This window comes from Microtus oregoni, unplaced genomic scaffold (assembly GCF_018167655.1).
Source record: "Microtus oregoni isolate MIOR12 unplaced genomic scaffold, Mior012 000073F_ref0000255, whole genome shotgun sequence".
Taxonomy (NCBI): Eukaryota; Metazoa; Chordata; class Mammalia; order Rodentia; family Cricetidae; genus Microtus; species Microtus oregoni.
The window spans coordinates 606,653-629,956 of record NW_024543986.1 but is presented as its reverse complement, the minus strand read 5'-3'; the positions used below and the strand labels follow the sequence as shown (position 1 = coordinate 629,956).

Below are 23,304 nucleotides of genomic sequence, written 5' to 3'. Positions count from 1 at the left end.
TAAAAGTCATTTGACTATTATCAATTTGTGTTATTTTGTTATAGTGCAATAAAATTAAAGGCTTTCTATGTATATAGGATATTTTAAAAGGACAAAGGTAGGCAACTAGGAAGGTGTGTCTTCTCTCCTTAGCATTTCGTTTGTGAGGGCCCACTTCCTTCTCCAGAGCACTAGTTTCCAGACTGGTGAATTATCAGTGCACTTCTGAAGACAAAAGAAGTATTGCTGCTGAATGATAACTACAGGCCATTCACTTGTGGCCTGGGTTATATTGACACTGATACTTTGTATGCAACCAGTGTTTGGAAAGCAGATCAAGTACAGAGACACTGTAGTTGAAAGGTTTTATAGGGTAAAGTTGTTCTCTTTCCAAAATGACTGCAGACATCCTGTCTTTAGAAAACACTGACTATCATACAGCATGTAAGTTTTTATAGAGAATAGGTAGGTGAGTACAAGTTAAAAATGGTGTCAAATTTAGTAGTTTTCTGGCATTCTTGTGCCACACACAAAAACATTTCTATGGATATGCTAACACATGGAAACATGATATAGTTTATATGTATTATTGATTGAGTCTAATTATAAAAAAATATACTTTGCCAGCACCTATACAAACACAAATTAGAAACTGCACCCAGCTCTAACTTACCCCATGATGGCAGGCACTGATCCATCTGGTTTGGTGTCATCCAGAGTGATTGCAATTGGTGCGTCCTCATCTTCAATTATCATGCATCCACAATAGTCTTAAGCAGGAGAAAATTAATTAAGGAATTGAAATTAACATTGGAGATACACACATATAATGAATGTATACAAACTATTTTAGTAGAAGGAAGGAAAATTTTAAAGTACTACTATTAGCTCTAACTCTAGACCCTTGTATTTTAAAGACACACATGACTAGACAAGAACATCTATTCCTTATGTGGAAAATGGCCCATCTCTATCATTTTTTCCACAGAGGGCTATGACTCATGCATGGTAAAATGGTAAGATGGGGAAAATGGTAAAATAGCCCTGAATGCAGGAACAAATGGAGAAAAAGACAGAATGCGCTAGAAGGAATCACTTCCATTAACACCAGAAGTTGTGAAAAGAATTCTGTTGGATATGAGCAAGAACCATATCTGGAAAGTTCCTGTTTCCTAAACCCTGCCTCATTTAATATTCACAACACCATAATAAGCATTTATTACAAAGCCTTATAATCATTTTATGTTTAGAGACTGATGCCAATAAATTGGTGAAGTCCAGGAATAGTTGGTTTCATAGCAGCACTGTTTCCACAAGGTCCCGTGGTCTCATTCTGCTCATGAAGGATAAGCAGCAAGATAAATGCCAGGAGCTTGACAGTGGTAGACCCATAATTGATATTCCTATTGCATGCCCATCTTTTTCTCCCATTGTCAACAGTCACTCTTGAGGCCATTTTGTGAAATTTAGAGACAGATTTACAATTTCTCTACAAATTTTAAAACATTTGTCTTTTTTTATTCAGCATATTCTCAATATCCCTAAAATGTGGTTTCTTTACTTAATAGTTCAAACACAAATAAGAGTAACCTACCCTTTTTCTTCCAGAAGGCTTCCTTGTAATATACCATGCACTTGATGACAGCCCCCATTGGAATACGCTGAATTAACTGGGTTCTCTCAGGTGGAAGCTCTGGCTTGAAGTGTATCTTGGCAGTCAAAGTTGGTGGAATGGCACTAATTACATATTTACACTGAAATGCAATATGCAAAAATATCACTTGACACATGAGTTGCAGCCTTTGCAAAGGGTACAAAGCATCATTAAAAAATACCAAATCAAGCATCTGTGAAGCAAGAAAATAAAACAAGATAGGTGGGATGGTATATTTTGTCAATTTGACACAAACTAGAGTTAGCTTGGAAAAGGGAGCCACAACTGAGGAACTGCCTCCATCATACTGGCATGTTGGCTTGTCTGTGGGCATTTTCTTGATTAATGATTGATATGGGACAGTCCAGCCCACTATGGAAGGTATCATCCCTGGACAGGTGGTCCTGAGTAGTATAAGAAGCAAAATGAACAAGTCATAGGAGCAAGCCGATTAGTAGCACTTCTGCATGATTCCTGCCTCTGCTCCTGTTTGAATATCTCTAGTGACTTCCCACAATGATGGATTGTGATCAAGACCTGAAAGCCAAATAAATTCTTTCTTCCCAAAGTTGCTTTTGGTTATGGTATTTATCACAGCAACAAAGAAGCAAAGTCGGATACTAAGTAAACCAAATCTGTCAATCTGGAATACTTGCAGTAGATATATGCTAGAGTTAACTATTACTGATTAGATTATATATGATTACAAGTTGCAAAAAGCACAAAACCTATTGACTATAAACTCCTTTGATTATAATGAGTTACCTCATAGTGTTCATGATTCAGTGTCTCTACAATGATGTTGTCATCTGTTTGGTCAATATAAGTAACAGGAGAGTTCAGTTTCACTTTATCCCCAAGAAGATCCATCATCTTTTCACTTACTTGGCCAGCTCCACCTACAAATTTCCGTTCCTGTTGGAGAAAGTAAGCAGAAAAGATATAAAAGGAAAATGGTGGAACATTTGCCACTAATTCATGAATCTCCAAGAAGGTAAATGCCAGACCTCTATCATTGCCATAGCCAATTGTGGGAAAAATCATTAGAATAGAGAGAGTAAGCCAAGGTACCTCAATTATTATCATCAACACAGCTTCCAGAAAGGAAAAGCCATTACTATCATATAAAATCGGATATCAGGAAAAAAAATGTTCTCTTATGCCAATGCTGCTCTGATCAAATGCAAACAGCAAGCCTAGGAACTTCAAATTTGCACAAGTATGGTATATGTAAGGTGCCCTGAAAAGGGAAGGTATCTATGTTGATCCTAGGGGATATGGTTTCTATCTCCCCATGGAGTTACTTGCCTGAGCAGGTAAGAACATAGAAAATATTTTATTATACATGACATTACTCTAAAAGAATAAGCTTAGCATGCTATTAAGATTAGCAATGCCCTATCAGAAATTGCCAAATCAGATCCTAGGAACCTGAATTTCAGCTTTTGAATATCTTCTTCTTAAAACTAACTGTAAGTTTCATAGTCATGGCAGAATAGTGATCTGTTTATTCTTTTAAACATTGCTGAGTATTTCTCTTGAGCAACACTAAAGGATCAGAAGTTCTCTACCTTCTGTAACCTGCTATTCTCAGCATGAATATTGCTTAAGCACAAACCAAAAAAAAAATAATAGTAAGTTCTTAATACAGCATATTTGGTTACAGCATAGGGAATATTTTTAGCCTTCTGTAGGAGATTTTTTGAGTTTTTACAAATGCATGTCAGTAAACTGTGGGGCAGGACAAAACTGACAATTATGATACCTCACTTATGAGTAGTTATGCAGTAACTATTGCAACTGACATTTAGTGAGGACATCAAAGTTTTTATAAAAATGACCACAGAGTGGCGCACGCCTTTAATCCCAGCACTCGGGAGGCAGAGGCAGGCGGATTTCTGTGAGTTCGAGATCAGCCTGGTCTACAGAGCTAGTTCCAGGACAGGCTCCAAAGCCACAGAGAAACCCTGTCTCGAAAAACCAAAAAAAAAAAATGATCACAGAGTGGTTAAGACTTAAATTTATCATTTATTCTTGCTGAAGAAATTTAAATTATTTAATACTGAATCTGATCTGTGTTTCCAAACAGGTGCTTTGAAATCTAGTATAACATAAAAATCATGGACTAGTTCTATCTGTTCACTATCTTCTTTTCTGTGTTTAGAAGTTATTAAATTGAATTATAAAGGGGCAAATGTTAAGGTCTTTTAAAAGATATTGTGATAATGGCTTGAGAGTAAAAATCAAAATTCTACTTTCTAAAAGATCATATAGGGCTTGTCTAGAAGTATTCTGTCCCTTACAAATGAAGGATACAGATAACCCATGAGTAAGATGCTTCAGAAGGTAAAATGAGTTAAACGGAGTAATACTGAGTTTCTGTTCATAAGTATACATTTTAAAAATGTAAATGTCTTGTATTAATTTGGAGACTTCAGATGATCACCTGAAGAGAACAATGGTTCACTTTGAAGACAAGTCTAAATTCATCAAATGCACTCAGAATTCTGGAACTCAGGTAACAGCATAAGCTAGAAATTATCTGTAACAAATTAATTAACATCCTACTTGAGCATAACATTCCTCGCATTCTCTTTGGGTAAGGGAATGTCAGAATCTAAGGACTTGGGATTTAGTATTTAGGCTTTGCTGTTATTATTTATTATGTACTTGGTCAATGAATTGAATTGCTTCATCGTTAGTAATAGAAATGTATAGAAGCAAAAACAAATTGCAAGGGGACAGTTAAATTCTAAAATAGAACTACAGAACTTACTATGAAAAGAATGGACATAAATGACTTGTGTGAATTAGAAGAGTGATTTCCATTCTACAGTAGTTAACAAGAAAGAATAATTGTGAGAAACAGGTGGAATAAAGAAGCCTATATAAAAAACAGAGATGATTTTAAGTATACTAATTTTATAAGCACCACAATATTCTTGGAAATTAATTACTTCTATATAAATGGCTTCATTTTGCTACATTTTAAAGGAAAGAACTTAATTATTAAGACATAATTCAAAATGAAACATTAATTAATTCAAAATAAAACTTTCTTTAGCTATGAATTTTCAGGAATAAAAAAAGAAATGAGAAAATTTTCAGACATAGTTTTAGATCATTTTATACTACCATACATGATTGTAACAATGAAGATATTATCAAGGCATTGTTCTTGGCAAGTTAGTTTCCGAACAAACCTGGCCTCCATTGGTGACTGAGAATATCCGAGTGGTGCCACCACACTGCTTCACATACCACAAGAACCACAGGGCGGATACCTCATGAGGCTCAGAAGTCACATTGATGTTCACAAAAACAGAAGCAAATTCCCGAGCAGTTCTGTTCACAGAATAAGACTAGAAATCACATGTCAATGCATATAGGAGGAAGGAGAAAACAAAATCTTGAAAGTTATCCTCTAATCTCCACACACGTGACACATACATACTGTGAAATGTATATACCAGTCACACAACACACACACGCATCAATAATAACCTAATTAAAAATGTATACAGAACTCAGAGGAATGAACCTTTACAAAACCTTTACAAATAGAAAATGATTCTACTGTTTTGGAAAAACAACAACAATAACAACAAAAAAGAAAACCACATGGTCCCAATGTCCATAGGAAATCATTTGTTAACTTTTGAAAAAAAGAAAAGAAAAAGTTTTCTCCTGCTTTTAAGAAATATGGTTAGCCCCAAATATGGTCTATCTAAAGATTCGATATCCTTGATCATTAGGCATACATCTCATCTATTTTAAAGATTTTCCTCACTTTTCCATCTCTTCTGCCTCCACTCTGGTCCATGCTACTGTACAATCTCTTACATGAACAGAGAAAGTGGTGAACTCCATATTATCACCCTACATGTCTCTAGTACTAGCTGCCATGCTAAACACAATGGGGACTTTCAAAACATTTTGGTGATAAACTGAGCATGGTAACAGGGTCTGTAATCTCAGCATGCAGTAGGCAAAGGAAAGAAAATAGCAACTTAGAGGCCATGCTGATGCACAGGCAAAACTAAACTAAACTAAACTAAAAACATAGTTTTAAAACACAAAATTTAAAAAATTCTATAATGGCCTAAAATGGAAAAATCTTGCATGTAGACAATATAATAGATGCATTTATAGGCTGTTCAACTCCAATTACTCATCTCACTACTTGCTCTATGTTCCAGGCATAATGACTTGTTAAAATGTGTCAATTTCCTTCCTTTCTCAAGCCATTTCAAGAAGCTACTCCTTATTTTTTCTGTAGAAAATACTATTGCCTTATATCACTCACACAAATCTGAATCTCTCCCCTCCCTCTTGGTTAATCCTGGAAGATATTCCTCAACATCATCTTCCTTATTCTCCTCTCTGTAAGAAATACCTAACATCCCAACTACATCCACTCTTTACTCTCTCCTATACTAACAATATACCATTCCTGAAAGATGCTGCTCCAGAAAAACCCATCTATCCTGTATCCCCATGCTTTTGTTGTCATTCATATAAGGTATCATGTTTCTTGGGCCATTTCATAGGAAATACGATGTCCTCACTTTATATCTATTTTTGTATCTCCCCACCCTTGTCCCTATGAATTATCCTGGAAGTTAGCATCTAACCCTATCTGTCTTTCCCTGACTCTCAAATGCTGTGATGACTTATTCCTGGAAGATAACTCTATCTGTCTTTCCCTGACTCTCAAATGCTGCTATGACTTATTCCTGGAAGATATTACTATTCCCACATTAACTAACATCAGGCTTACCCCTAACCTTGGCCTATATCTAGAAGATAACATCTCACCCTTTTGGGTCACCTAGAACATGTTCTCCCACCACATTAATACAACCTTACTTCCCCTTAACCACTGTGGCACATTCTGTTTGATGTTGTATTGGCATGTAAGTGTGTAGTGTTTATGCATGTGTGTGTGTTTTTCACATGTGTGTGAACTCATCTCCATGCATGGGGCAGATGGCAAAGGTTGAAGCAAAGTGTCTTCCTGGATCTCATTCTACTTCATTTCTTGAGGCAGTATCTCTCAACTAAACCTGGAGCTTGCCACTTTGGCTAGTCTAACTACCCAGTTTGACCCACTGATTCCTTGTCTCTACCTCTGGAGCACCAAGGTTACAGGCAGGCTGTCATACCTGTCATAGCTTTTATGTGGATCCAAAATCCTGTTCTTATACTTGCAGAGCAAGCACTTTATCCACTTTGCTATTATCCAGCTTTGTGATCCACTACCTACAATTCTGATCTCTTCCAATTCCTGGCGATTATCCTTGGAATACCATCCTGCCACACTACTACAGTGCTCCCTTTTCTTCCCTAACCCTGGTTCTTTTCTGCACATTTTTCATGAGGATCATATTTCCTTATACTCCACTAAAGGTTAGGCTGGTATCTTGCTGAAAGATTCTATCCCTCCTCACAACTTTTAGTTTTCATGTCTTCCTTCCTACAATTCAGTTGATCACTGTAGAAAGATACCAATACCCCAAGACCATTTACCCATTCTTTTAGCCCTTGTATCTATGTAATATACCATTACTCCTGTAATATACCATTCCATTCAAGCATCTACCCTTACTGCTCAGTGGCTCAAGTCCTAGAAAATACCATCTATTAAAATGATGCTACTTTTTCTGTGTTCCCATCATCCTTACCAGTCCCTCCTAGAAAATACTCACCCCCAAATATTCATACATCCTACTCCCCATGTATCTGTGAGTCATTCGTGGAAGAGATCATCTACCACAATCAGTCTCACTCTCAGTTTCAACAGTACATCACTAGAATATACTATGCCATCCATAATCTTCTCTCCAATTGTCCATTGCCCCTATGAATTATTCCTAGAATATATACCATCATGGTACACAATTTTTTGCATCCATTCTCATTCCTGGAAGATGCCATGTAACCTTCTTAGATTTTATGCTGTTCTAGTGACTCATTCCTAGAAGATATCATTCCACCTTGCAATATCTAACCTATCTTATCTTACTCAAGCCCTTAAGGGTGATGCTAGATGATATGACAAATTCTTCAATCCTTCAATATCAAGTAGGTCATCCTGGATAAACACCAAAATGCCCTTTCTCTACTTGTCCTGCCCTCAGAGTCTCAGATTTTTCTTAGAAAACAGTGTATCTCTATATCATCCTTCTTCCAGTTCCCTCTCTTCCCTATCTTGTTTCTGGAAGTCATGAATCCCCAAATTTCCGTGCTTTCTACCTTTATGCAAGCAGTAGTTTCTTCCAGGAAAAATCCCTCTAGTAATCATATCTGTCATTCTTGTCTTTCCCTGTCTGTACAGACAGTTTCTGAAATATATCCCACCCAAAAGAAGCAAACCAACCAACAAAAACACCCAATACATTCCAGCCTTGCAGATCATTTTGGGAAGACACCATCCCAACAGTGTCAAACTCTATTTCTCCTTCATGGGTCTTACCATTTCCACCTAATCTATTCTCCCTTGTCTTTCCACAGTCTCTATTACTCATTCCTTGGGTATATGCCCTACTCATTAAGATTCACTCACTATTCTGGTCATTCCTATAAGAAATCATAAACACATACACACCACCACCACCAAAACCACCACCACCACTGCTACCATTCTTGTATCCACATTACCCTAAGTCATTTCTGAAATATACTCTTTCCTTCACAAAATCCTAAGGAGTAGGACACTTTTTGCTCATCATTCATGGCAGTGGACAATCATACAAACCACATATCTTGTCTCTCCCTATGAATTATACCTAGAAGACACCATCTTGGTTATATTTATACTCCTCTGAGTATTCAAGCCCATATACATCATCCCAAGATAATACTATCCTTCTCCATTTTTGATCATTTATCCCCCATAGCTACTTTGGACTATTTCAGGAAGACACTATCCTTCCATAGCAATCACTTTTTATGTTCTGACCTTGTCCTTTCCTAGAAGATCTACCAGTAACATACATGTTTTCTCAACATCTACCTTTTCTTTTATTTATTTCCTGCTCAAACCTTCTGACTTTGTTATTATCATTATATTTTTATATTTAGATTAATATATTTGGATTAATAATCTTAAATTATTATATTTCTTATCTTTCCCATTACTTAACAGCACTACTATTCAAGACAGGATACAAAAGATCAGAGGGAAAGATTTTTTAAAAGATGATTTTAAGTAGTCACATATACTTTGTCCAGCAGATTTTATCAATGAGATCTTTCATGGTCATCTTGTCCCATTCCTCAGCATGTCTTGCTTGCCATGGTGCATCAACAGGGATCTGCAATGAAAGGTCATACACTCATGAGTGAAGGAAACTGTCACCATTGCTCTACTACTCTCCAGAGAAGCCTTCATGTTAACCTCTAAAAACTTGTTTCTTGGTGTTTACAGTTGGCTTGAAAGTGCATAGAGAGGTGAGATAAATCTGGAATTCATGCCTTAATGCTATTGTCAAACAATAGTAATAACAGCATTCATAACTACAGCATGTATAAATTTACTTATAATTTGGATAATTGTGGTCATTATTAATATCTATATTATTATTGGAAGACCACATCCATTTTTAGCCCCCCAATAAACTTTGATGCAGAAAGTTCTTCTCTCATTTACTATTTAAAGTAGCATTGTAGATACATAACTGCAAGTAGATATTTAGTAGAAATGTCATATATATGCTCAGAGGCATAGAAGTGAAGCTACCCAGGCAGTAGTATAAGCAAGAGTGGCTTTGAATTCTGGTTCCCTTGCTTCATAGTTTTGAGTAAATTATATAAACACTTGGTATTCATTTTCTCCATCTGTCAAGTGGAAATCCTTCCAGGTTTTGCAGAGTTGCTGATTATACTAGAAGGGCATACATCACTGGAAATCAGCAATGTCTACTGTACCTTACAAAGATATTAATCAGTTTTACTCTTCAGCAATATGATACATGAAAACCAAACACACATTTTACCTCTTTTCCCATTTCATCCATTGTCCTCCACAGATTGTTATAATCCAAATATGCCAAGGGATTCCACACAGGTGGAAACGCACCACGAAATGGGTAAGTTTTCCCCTGGAACATAACAGCAAAGGGAATCAACTTAAAATGAATTAATACTTTTAAGGTACTTGGCATCCTAAAACCACCAGAACCAGGTTGGCCTGAGATGCGGTTCTATAATCCCACAAGCTCAGGAAGTTGAAGGATTCCAAATTGCCAGTCTGGGCAATTTAGTGAGATTCTGTATTAAAAATAAGAAGGAATAAAAGGACTGTGCATATTATTAAATGGTAAAGTTTTTATTTAGCATATATAATGTCTTGGGGTCCATCTGCAAGACTACAAAAAATAAGTAAATTTAAAAATTTTAAAAAATATAAATCATTCTCTCTCTCTCTCTCTCTGTGTGTGTGTGTGTGTGTGTGTGTGTGTGTATGAGAGAGAGAGTGAGAGAGAAAAAGAGACAGACAGAGACAGAGTGGGAGAGGGAAGGAGAGAGGATACATAAAGTATGGTGTATGTATATGTGTCCACAAATATGTGTCCACAAGTTTGTGCTGGCAGACTTGCCTGTGTACATACACATGAAGATCAGGTCAACTTTGGGTATCTTCTGTGATTGTTCTCCATCTTATTTTCTTAAGGAAGGGTCTGTTATTGAACTTGCAGATCACTAGTTTGACCAAGACTAGCTGGCTTAGTTGGTAATTATGTCTCTAGGATCTGTCTGCTTCTGCTTCCCTAGCCTAGAATCTTAGTCACCACTGTGTCTGACTGTTTTTTACCAGGGTGCTTAAGAACTGATTTCAGGTTCTCATGCCGGTACAAAACCCACCAACCCTAACCTAAAACATTTTCAAGCAACAGGATCTTCTACCACATCAAAGACATTTCTTTTGATGTTAATATATTTTACCTAAATAATCCTAATTTTAATAAGATTCCTAAAATTTCTCCCAATGTTGTATTAAGTGTTTAAATTTATAGGAAATTATAGCCTTGACTCTTTTTTACTTATTGGGACAAATAAGTATATAAAGATAAAATTATATTAGTGTAAATGCTAAAACCATAATAGTCTTATTAATATGAGTGATAGAACAAATAAATGGAAGACCATCTTTAGACACATACAAGTCGCATTTCAGACCAAGTCTTAAAGGTTTTCACAGGATAAATGAAGGCTGGCTAGGCTACTATGTCTGATGTAAAGAGCCAGATTATTAGCAGTGTGGAATCACAAGCATTTACCAGTTTGGGTTGTTCAACAGCCATCTTTCTTTTCTAGATGTACCCTGGTTTCCTTTTGGGAAACTGCCAGTCTTCTTTGTAGTTATTAAGTAAGGAGTATGGTGCCAGCTGCCATTAAAATAGGTAGAGGCTAGATTCTTCCCAAGTCCTGATCTAGCCCAGCTATGAGTTTGTGATCTGACCTTGGTTAATCACTGTTCAAAGACTTGACCCTGTAGTTAGTTCATCATAGCCAAGTACAGAAGAAAGTGGATTCTCTTCCCTAAGACAGCATGCCAAACAGATACTTTCTGTTGTAAAGACCATGATTCTTGTTCCTAACTTGTCAAAGTTTTCCTGCTTTCTGTAGATTCTGAAGTGTGATGTTCCGGCCTCATAAACTCCCTTTGTAACCTCAAATCAGTTTGTGTGACTCAGTACTAAGATTTCTAATGTGAAGACAGCATGATATCTAGAAACCATTTACTTTATTGTGTGACACATACTATGCTAAGCAAAAACAAGGGTAAATAGAGGGTGAACTCTTAGAAAAAGAGAGACAGACTAGATCATTTATAAGGTACTATCTGAAAATTTAGTTCATTTAGTGGTTCCTCGGTTTCTTCATCTGCAGATTAAACGAATTGCAGATAGAAAGCATTAAAAAACTATCTATACTTAACATGCACAGACATTTTCCTGTTATTATTACCTCAACAAAAATTATAGCAATTATTTAGCTGGAATTTACATATGCTAGGTATTATAACCAATCTAAAGATGATTTGAAGTAAACAGGAAAATATGAATAGAATATATGCACCACAGGGCAGAAAACCCTGACTGCTCTTTGGACTGGAGAGGGAGGGGGAAAGGAGTGGGGGGAGGGGGAGAGGGTGAGAGGAGGGGGCGTAGGGGGGGAGGAGGGGGAGGGAAATTGGAGGCTGGGAGGAGGTGGAAACTTGTTTTTTTTCTTTTTTTTTCTCCATTTCTCAATAAAAAAAAGTAAAAAAAAAAAGAATATATGCAAATAACATTCCACTTTATTTAAGCACTTAGGCATTCCCAGATCTTGGTTTTCATAGGAAGTGTTGAAATCTATCCTCTGCAAATACCAAGGGGCAATTATGGTTAAAAATAAATGATGTCTCAATATTCATAAAGCACAAATCTTTCCTGCTAGTAGAATTTCTCAGGAAAACTTGATTTTTTATTAATAAATATCTGTAGAAAGTCAACTGCAAGCACTGCATATTATCAAAAGTTGTGCCAGACTTTCAAAAAGGTTCAAGAAAAAATCCTGATTACCAAGGCAGAGGCACAAGGCATGACAGTATGTGCATACTCTCCCCACCCCCACAACTGAATAAGAAAACATGGCATCCATTAAATGACAAAGAAGCAAATTTCCTTTCCACTAGCAAATTCAAATAACCTTGGTTGATTATGTGATCTGATTTCCTATCAGAAAATACTATGTTGAAATGCTACAATACAACTTTTTGAGACTCCAAATCCTTTATCACTGTCATGACCATCATCAAACATTTATTGAACTTTCTCCATGCCTGGCAGCAGCTGAAACTCTTTATATGCATTATCTCATGTAATGCTTGCACCAGCTCTGTGGGGGCAAGGACTACTAATATTTCCATTTTATAAATAAGGAAACTAAAGTCTAGTGACAGCAGCTAGGAAATAGTATAAGGGTAATTTCCTCTCCCAAACTCTTCATAAATTGTTTTCCTCACTCGTATATAGTTGATGGAACATGGAGATAGTTTTGTTTTAGATACATTTTAAACTTTTCTAATAAAATAAAGAGAACTCTCACAGGAGAAAATTACAAATCTTCTCTATGTGTCTTTTCTGTTTCTAAAGAGTAAAATACAGAGGATGAAGCACCAAGAGTGTGATTGCCAAGGAAATGTAGCCATCTTTGGGAAAGACTAACATATTTTCTAAAAGAAACAGCCAGAAACATTTTACTTAACAAAAATGGAGAGGAGAAAGGCTGGACTTACTTGATAGCCTGGGGAGCCTTGAGAATAGCTGGTTCTTGTTATAATTCTTCCCTAAATTGAAATCTCAAAAAAAAATCTGTATTTCTTCCATAAATGACTGTACTCAAACAATAGTCATATGCAAAACTGATCTCTGCTTTGAAAAAAAAAAGGTTTTGACATACGGTCTCACTATGTAACTTTGGCTGACTTGGAGCTCAACATGTAGATCAGCGGCCAAAAAGTACTTTAAAAAGTATTTTCATTAATCATTTAATGAAGTATTATAAGTGTTGTATTACTAATGAAATTCTCCTCATAGAACAACACCAACTTGAGTGTGCTTACAAAAAGTTTTAAGGGCTTCCTCAATCCAATTGTTTATAAACACACAGAGACCCAGAAAGGTCAAAGAACAGGGTGAAGGGAGAATCTAGCCTGGCAATCTCCTTAATGTTGGAAGCCATAAATAGTCTAAAAGATGTAAACTTTTATCCTGCTGACAAAGACATCAAGTAGTTTCCTCTTTAACAGTTCTGGCTTTTCTGTTTTCATTTTCCGGAAAACATAAATCTGCTACAAAAGCACACAGATGCTGCTAGGAACTGGGAACTTTAAGGCAACAGCCTCCTCCTTTCTCACAAACACCTAAAAGGGCTTACTTATCAATGGCTACTTCTAGATTACACAACTGGAGACTACTTTGACATGTGTGGCATATTGGAAGAGGCACTGAGAATGTCTCTTGGCTAAGGGAAACATGCTGAGGCTCTCTCAGTGTCCCAAAATTAGACTCCATAACTTATCAGCAAGGTGTCAGCAGTTTCTCAATCTGAAATAAATTCTCTTCAGGAAATGACTTCATGACCTGAGAGTATTGCAGAAACTCTAAAATCCTACTTCTAAATGACTAATACTCTTAAAAAATAAAAGGAAATAAAGAACCTAGAGTAGCAGTTGTTCAGGTTATGCCTATATTCTGAAATCATACTGTTTTTTCAAAATAGCTTTTACTGTCTGAAGGACTGAAACAGCAGAAATTTATGTTGAGTAGAATACAATGTTCCTGGAATCACGCTCCCAAATATTTAAGTCCACTTGAGAATCACATCTTCAGTCTATCAATGCTCATAATAATAGCAGATTATTAACAGGACATGATAGTTTATGGCTGTCATAAACCACAAGATACACTGTTTAGACTAAGTAAATTAGCACTTCCTGACTGGCACAAAGAAGAGTTTTCTCTTCTTAATACTTTCATATTTTAGTTAAGCAAAAGGAAGTGGTCCTTCCCAAAAGATTCTAGCTATTTACAGAAATTTAAACCAAAGCAATTACACAATCGTAATTAGAATAAACAGTACAAAATATTTTTTTGTAAAAAATAGAAACAATACAAGTTTTTCTGTAGACCTTTGGGTAATTGTAAAAATCACTGGCAGGGAAGCCTTTAAAAAGTACTTTCCCTCCTTCACAGATGCCATTAATTTAGGCGTAAAGGATAGTAAAGAGAAAGATGAAAATACTGGGAGGATGCACAGCCGTTTAATAGCCATATTACCCTATCAGTCACATACCTCATAATCCATCCATTTAAAGTCAATGTGTAACCACGATTATATTCAAATTTAGAACATTTTCTCCACCCTATGTATAATCTCTTACTCTGTAGTAGTCATTCTCTGTCCTTCCCCACTTCATTTTTAAGAATTGCTGAACTATTTTTCGAAAGTTGGGGCAGTATTTACGTTTTCTTCCAGTAATGTATGAGGGTTCTAAGACCTCTTTGTCTTTATGCAATACTGTTTTTGTCTTTTTTACAATAGCTGTTTAGAGGGTGTGAAGTTTTGTTATTGTTTTGGAGACGGTCTTGATAATGTAGTATAGACTACAAGAGAGTCTATACTAGATAGAGAATCAAATTCATGATTCTCCTGTTGCTATTCACAGGGTGCTATGATTATGGCTATGTGCCTCCCCATCCAGATTCATTTTGGTTTTAAATTGAAATTTTGAGAGATACTCTCTCTATATTACCCAGGCTAGCTAGTATCAAACTCTTGACTCAAGTGATATTCACATAGGAGGATCATAAGTTCAAGGAGAACCTGGGCTATACAGTAATATTTTGTCTCAAAGAAAAAATATTAATAAACAAAATTAAATCTTACAATACTTATGCTCATATTATTTTTTTTTCTTTTAGTTTTTCGAGACAGGGCTTCTCTGTGTAAAAGCCCTTGCTGTCCTGGCACTCACAGAGATCCATCTACCTCTGCCTCCTGAGTGCTGGGATTAAAGGCGTGTGCCACAAACTCCTGGTGCTTACATTATTTAAGTAGAGGTTACCATCTTTCCACCATGACACTTCTAACTCACTAGCTCTGCTGCTTTATTAGCCAAATGATAATAGGGATCATACTGAAGACAACACCTCTGTAGAACAATTTGCTATTTATTATTCTAAGCTTCCTTAAAAACTCTTTTGTGTCATTTATCATCCATCCATCCATATATTTGTCTATCTATGCACACTATGGATCTATCTGTCTGCCTGTCTATCTATGCACACTATAGATCTATCTGTCTGCCTGTCTATCTATGCACACTATGGATCTAATACAGAGTCTTGCACATGCTAATCAAGTTCTCTAACACTTAACTGTCTCCTCTCTCTCAAAATCAGTTTTATGAATTAATGAGTAAATGCATTGCAACAGCATGATCTGGAATGGTTATATTACTTCTAAACTCCAAAGAGGACTCTCTCTCCAAGGCTAAAAAGGATAGAGTAGAAAGGATGAGGAACAGATATAAAGTACTTGGCTTTTAAAATACCTTAAATGCCATTAAAATGAAAACTAACAAGTTGCTCATTTCACACAGAATTCACCTCTCTACTGTTTAAATTCTATTAACCTTCATTTGTGGTATTATTTTTATTATTTTATTGTTATTAAAGACTTGTCCCGAGTGTCTTCCCATAACACAGTCTCCAGGTTCTATATAGTAGGACCAATAAAGTATCATATTGTGATCACTTGGCTCTTTTGCGGGAAAATTCTCCCATAAAGCATTTGAGAGAGAGTCTATCTACCTTATACCAAATCCCACACAAACTTATAATGGAGTTTCATGTGTTTAAATACTTGAATAGAACAGCTAAGAGGATACAAGTGCACACCATTACAATAGGCAAGAACATTTTATTTGGGAATGTAGTCTTCATTAATCTAAACAATGTAGATTAATCATTAAGCTAGAATGATCAGTATTGTTAGAGTAAGTAAGTATTCTCAACCAAGGGAGAGTTTGTTTGTTCCCTAGATATGTTTGTTAATGCTGGCAGATAGTCTTGATTGTTAGAACTGGGCACAAGATGATGTTAAGCATCCTATAATGAAGTGGGTAGCCCTCTAAAGCAAAGAGTTATCTCATCAAAATATCAAAACTGATAAATCATGCTGAACAGAGATATATAAACTGTGAATATCATAAACTGTTGTGTGTTCCAGCTCTGATCTGATCATCATCATTATAATCATCATCATTTGTGTGTGTGTGTGTGTGTGTGTGTGTGTGTGTGTGTGTGTGTGTGTACAGGCTCACACATGCTACAGCATGCATATGGAGGTCAGAAGACAATCTTTTAGAAGTCAGTTCCAGTAATCCAAGTTCAAATTAGTATTAGGCAGCAAGGGCTTTTAACCACCAAGCCATCCCTTCAACTCCCACTGATCAACTAAACTCTTTTTGTTTGCAGTATTTCTGGATTACTTCAGAATATATTCCAGGCTACCTATTTAAATATGGAGTATAAGGATCCTATCATTAGGCCTATTATATCAGGGTGTTGAACCAGGGAATCTATATTTTTAATAAGTAGCAGATCATCCTGATACTAATAGTTGTCCATTATTATATTTTAGTACTTATTTGTTTAAATATTTATTTATTTATTTGCTTATTTATTTATTTATTTATTATGTATACAATATTCCTTCTGCGTGTATGCCTGAAGGCCAGAAGAGGGCACCAGACCTCATTACAGATGGTTGTGAGCTACCATGTGGTTGCTGGGAATTGAACTCAGGACCTTTGGAAGAGCAGTCAGTGCTCTTAACTGCTGAGCCATTTCTCCAGCCCACTTTAGTACTTATTTTTTTAAAAAAAATCATCTTATTCATTATCTATGGTGATTGGCAAATTTAATGACATTCTTTGAAAAAATGTCAAAATTGTAAAAATGCTTAATTTTGCTAACACAATCTGTTTTTAATTTATGTTCATTAAACTTCAAAAACAATAAAGCTGGATATTGTAGGGCATATCTGTAATTCCGGCAGTTGAGAAGCTTAAGGAGTAGAAGGATCACAAATTTCAAACCAGCAAGACCCTCCCTGTCAAAACAAACAACCCAAAACACTAAGGGAAATGATCCATTCTGTTTTAGATGTTCATTTGTTATTCTTTCCTACTTTTCTTTTTAAGGGGTGGGAAGGCACAGGTATTTATAACCCAGGCTAGCCTCAAACTTGCGATCTTCCTACATCAATTACCTATGTACTAGGATTATAGCCCCATGCCTGCCTTCCTAATTTGTTTTAAGAGAATTATTCATTTAATACAGAGGAATTCCCCTCTGTATGCTGTGAATATGTTTTATTACCATTGGTTAATAAAGAAGTTGTTTTGGCCTATGGCAGGGCAGACGTGAGCTAGGTGGGCAAAATAAACTGAATGCAGGGACAAAGAATTTGTAGTCAGAGATACCATGTGGCTGTTGAAGGAGAAGGATACCGAACCTTACTAGTAAATCATAGCCTCATGATGATACATAGATTAATAGAAATGGGTTAATTTATGATACAAGATCTAGTTAGGAATATGCCTAAGCTATTGGCCAAACAGAATTGTAATTAATATAGTTTCTGTGTAATTATTCAGGTCCGGGCAGCACGGAAACACACACGCAGTTTCCATCTACAATTTTACTCTTCTTACATTCTTCATATACTTCTATTTCCATATCTGATTTCTCTTCCTTTCATTGCTCCTAGATAACACTGTATTATCATTAGCAAATGCATCATAAGGTAATATAATATGGGTAGCCTTGGATGATTTTTATGTTATATATGCCTAAAGATATTCAGTCATTTATAATATACATTGTTTTTAAGCATACTTGTAGAGAGGTATGTATGTATAAACAGATTATGTTTAAACCCCGTTAGTGCCTAACAGACAGAATTAAATTTATGTTACTATGCTCTTAGTTCAGATTCCTGTCATACCAACTACCACTCCATCAACCTCCATGTTAGTAAGAGATAGCCAGATCAATCCTACAATGCCACTGAGCTGGATTCTCCTTTGAGAACTTATCAGGCATGCCCCTAGACCTGGAAGTTGTATGTATGAGCAAACAATGACCTGGAAAGATGTGGTCTCAAGAATCCCACCTAGAAGCCGGGCGATGGTGGCTCACGCCTTTAATCCCAGCACTCGGGAGGAAGAGGCAGGCGGATCTCTGGGAGTTCGAGACCAGCCTGGTCTACAGAACTAGTTCCAGGACAGGCTCCAAAGCCACAGAGAAACCCTGTCTCGAAAAACAAACAAAACAAAAAAAAAACAACAACAAAAAAAGAATCCCCACCTAGATACCTCAGTCATAAACCATTTGTGCATCCTCTGCTGAATGACAAGAACATGACCCCTTGACCTTTTGCCAAGCTCTCCACTATATTATACTGATTTATACACATGGCTAACTTTCCATATTATTCTCAATGCACCCAAGAAGACAGACTATGCTTCAAATGTGTTTGTACCTGCTCTATTTAGACTGCCTTGTGACTAGGTGAGTTCCAATAAATGTTTGTTTTAAAAAAAGATACGAAGTGGAAAATGAGGTGCCTGTTTTTTACAACCTAGCTTGTATCACATCTATCTTTCCCAGAAAAAGTTTGATCATTTTCAACACAAACAAGTCCCTCTTTTTTCCTCCCTTCCATGGCCCCACAAAAATAACAACTTCTAGTAAAATGCTAACTCAGCAATGACTTTTCGTTAGTTTTTTTTTTTGTTGTTGTTGTTTTCTTAAGACAGAGTTTCTATATAGACCAGATTGGCCTCAAACTCAGACACCTCTGCCTCCCAAGTGCTGGGATTAAAGCCTTGTGCCACCACTGCCCCGCTCAGCACTGACTTTTAGTATCAGTTCTACATACAAACTTTGTCCAACATTACTGTCAAATTGATAAGAACTTACTATATGGAAGATGATGAAGGGAACAGAGAAAGATAGAAGACTTAGTCTCTTTGTGAATTTAAATTGTAAATCTCTAAAATCATTTCATATGATAGCATTTCTCACACTAATCTTTCCAGATGCTATATGAAAATGGGCTCTAGGATCATAAATCTGGGAAATCTTGGCTTATAGTGAAGCAATCTTTTTTATTGCCTGACTCTGTAGGACTTTTAATTTGCTAATGGGAATCTTGACTCTCTAATACAAATTTAGAATATGGAGTACTTTCAAAATGTAAATGACTACCAAACTCATGCGGTGCATGTTTTTAGATTGATGTCATTTAGAAAGTACATACTCAGAAAATATTTCCATAGATATTATTTTTTCACATTCTTTCTTGTACTGGCAGAATACTGAGACAGCATGAAAGAACTTTCTACCTGTAACCCATGAGAAGACATTCTCACTTGGAACCCTTCTGTACAAGAGGGTACATCATCCCATTACACACGTGAAATAAACTGAAATGACTTGCATATCTAGTTAAAAATAAAAGGGTATCATGGACTCTGTCCAGAATCTCTGCCATAGGCACTTCTCCCTTTATCACAAGACAACAAAATAAGAAAATATATCATAAAAGATCAAGGCATAACAAAGTTTGATAGCTAGACTGTTAGCTGAGTATGTCCATGTTGTATTTTCCAACGATGGGACAGATGTAGGTCTGCCCTTGTATTGGAAGAAATTATTAAATTAAATTGCTCTAGGATCTGCAGACACCAGACTAAATACAATCCTCCTAGTATTTGGACATCAAAGAAGTATTTTTTAAAAATAGCCACAAGTACTAAAGATTATTCCAGTAGTAGATGCACAAATAATTAATTAGCAGCTACAGGAAAGGTATGGGAATGAAATAAAATGGAAGAGTTTAGTAATCATTCCTTTTGTTTGAAAGTGTTAACATGAGAACAATCTTCTAGAATGAAAATACTTACACAAATTATATTGAGTGGGCATTAATATTTGAGAATATTTGTATGGTTTCATTGAGAATTTTCTTCTGATTACATGAAACCCAAATACAATTGAAAAAATAAAAGGAAGTTCTATAGAAATAGTACTGGATATTTCAATTATTAGTTATTGACATTATTATCATTATTTGTATGTTTTTAACTTCAAATTATATTTGGGAAGGATAGTTATTGATGAGGCTCTCACAACTGTCATTTTATGTCATTTCTATAAGACCTTGAACCAAAGACATTCTTACAACTTTTTTTTTCTCATCTAAGTAGAAACAGTCACTAAAATACTAAGATCCATCAAGTTTTCAAAAGGTATTCTTTAAATATGACCTACAGGTGAAAAGGTTTTGGGTCTATATCTGAGACAGAGAACTACATGGCAGCACCAATCTTGTCAAGTGGCAGAGTATTGGGTAATGGCAGAAACACTTTCTGGTTAGACCAACATGGGACAACTGAATTTCACTTCTTCAGGAAGTGCCCAGAATGGAATGAGAATGGGATTCATAAGATACTGGGGTATTTTTCAGGTTTCAATTGATACAATGCAACTCTGGAGAAGTTTGAAAAATGAGGACCAAATATTAAGCATTTTGAATGCAGTTTGTATATGTTTTGTAGTGTGAAGGTAGGGGTTAATAGAGATGGAAACACAAAGGAAGCAAAAGTGAGGAAAAGAAAAAGGAGACTTCCTTCTTTAAAAAATATTTAATGAGTTCTTAAGAACTATGAACATGTTTTGATCATATTTAGTCAACTCTTCTCAGATCCATCTCCCTTAACTACCTATCCAACTTTTGTGCATTAAAAAACATCAAGACTAATTTGTGCTGCTCAAATATTCGTGGATGTGTAACCTTCCATTGGAGCATGGTTGACTTATCAGGAGCTACACAGAATGTTGGACATGAAGTAACATGCCTAGCATGATGAACTATGAACACTTGCTAGCTATAAAGTGATGGAGGAAGGTCAATGGCTAATAAAGGAACTGCCCTGGCCCATTTTATTGGTTAGAAGATAGGTGGGAGGAGAAAACAGAACAGGATACTGGAAGGAAGAGGAAGTGAGCTCAGAGACTCCACAGCTCTGCTCTCCTGAGCAGATGCCTCAGCAGAGATGCCATGCTCCTGGCTCCTGGGCAGACGCACGCTATGAAGCTCCGACCCAGGATGGACTATGCTAGAATCTTCCCCGTAAGACCGGTTCTCACAGATTATTAGAGATGGGTTGATCGGGACGTGAGAATTAGCCTGTAAGTGCTAGAGCTAAAGGGCCAAGCAGTACTTAAAAGAATACAGTGTCTGTGTAATTATTTTGGGGCATAAGCTAGCCGGGCAGGCGGCCAGGGTGTTGGGGACGCAGCCCCGCCGCCGCCCTTATTACTTCAATAAAGGGAAGAAGAGTTGGTTTTCTCCAAGAAAGAGGATATTTTCATCTTGGATGATATCATACAGACTAGCATAATTTCTCTGGAGAAAGTTGTTTATTTAATGTTTCATTCCACTCAGAAAGTTATTGTGACTATTAACCCAAATACCAAAGCTACAACTGAGAAGGTGATTGCAGATCCACAACCTGATGTAAACAAAATCATTCATATCTAACTACTCCAAGACAGCAAGGCAATTCTAGTACTTTTCAATGAATGGTTAAAGAAAATTCCTACAACGAATTATCACTAATAAAACATGAGAGAATAACCAGAAATGGTGGTGAATCTCTGTAATCTCAATACTTTGAAGGTTGAGGCAAGATAGTGAGAACTTGTCTCAAAACAAACAAACCAGTGTGGAAGGGATAGAAAAAGAAGGAAGAAGAAAGGTGCAAAGATCAAAAGGGCTCTGTGTGAAAAGAGATAGCACCAGTCCCTGTGTTTCATTGCCAGTACCATGAGAAAGGGAATTTCTATGCATAGTTAGTGGCGATGGTTGTACAACAGTATGAATGCACATAATGACAATGAGTTATATACCTAAAATGGTGAGTAATGATAGGAAAAAAATTACTAACCTCTCTTAACTATGTTATGGGCTTCCACTTTGACTGAGTAGAATACTTCTACTATAGAAACTACATCTGAGTGGTATCTCGGAATATATAGAACATAGAAAGGAGCTTCTGAGAGGAAATGGATAGTGGCATTTGCTTTCAGTGCTGTGAGAAAACCCAGTGTCAAAAGCTTTAAGCTTGAAATTCTGTCATTTAGATCTCTGGTGATCCACAAGCAGCAAATTAAATCTTTTGAAAAAATTCTCTCAATCTCAACCTCTCTCTCTCTCTCTCTCTCTCTCTCTCTCTCTCTCTGTGTGTGTGTGTGTGTGTGTGTAAGTTACTCAGAACTATTTAAAAGCTACCTGCATACACATTTATATTGTATATTTGATAAATCAAACTAAATATATTTAAATATTTTAGCCGCTGTTTTAAAAAAATAACACCTACCCACCAGGTCTAGTGGCACACACCTTTAATTCTGCGTGCTTGCAAGGCAGAGGCAGACAGATCTCTGAGTTTAAGGCCAGTCTGGTCTACAGAGTGACTTCTAGGACAGCGAGACCTACACAGAGAAACCCTGTCTCGAAAAACCAAACCAAACAAACAAAAATTCTACTTATAAATGGGAAATTCAAATGAGATAAAACGTCTATAAGCACAATGATGTAAAAGGCAATAATAGTATCATGAACTCAGAAAGGATGCAGTTAGCAAGTTAAAAGGGATAGGAACATCCCATTGGTTTTTCAGGTTTCTGAAAGGGGTTGGAAGTAAAACTACAACTTCTTCTTGAGATAAAAGAACCATATTTTATAAATTAGTATAGAAAAGATGCTAAAATAATCTCAAAATTAAATACCCCTATTCAAAAGAAACACATTTAAACCAAGAGTCAAAAACAAGGTCATATTAGTAAGCACTGAGACGAAGTAACACAAAAGCAGACCTTTTGTCTTCTACAGGATACTTTAGCTGAAACCAAGTTCATCTCTTAGCAACAACAACAACATATACTTAGTATTCTAGGACACACACATTCTGGAACATTTTTGAGCTTAGAAACCTGGAGTAAATAGTCATAGACAGAATAGAAAATACCGTGTTGTTACTAAGT

General features: G+C 36.2%; 1 protein-coding gene across 1 annotated transcript in view; it reads right to left on the bottom strand.

The window, feature by feature from the left end:
- The window catches only part of LOC121441151 (amine oxidase [flavin-containing] A), a 65,637-nt gene that overhangs the window by 11,257 nt on the left and 31,076 nt on the right, over window positions 1-23,304 (bottom strand). Inside the window, exons 4-9 of the mRNA XM_041642283.1 lie at window positions 9,631-9,735; window positions 8,858-8,949; window positions 4,837-4,978; window positions 2,399-2,548; window positions 1,574-1,733; window positions 653-749 (exon numbers count right to left, since the gene is read on the bottom strand). Coding sequence (XP_041498217.1) covers window positions 653-749; window positions 1,574-1,733; window positions 2,399-2,548; window positions 4,837-4,978; window positions 8,858-8,949; window positions 9,631-9,735 — 746 coding nt within the window. The remainder of the gene's footprint in view (window positions 1-652; window positions 750-1,573; window positions 1,734-2,398; window positions 2,549-4,836; window positions 4,979-8,857; window positions 8,950-9,630; window positions 9,736-23,304) is intronic.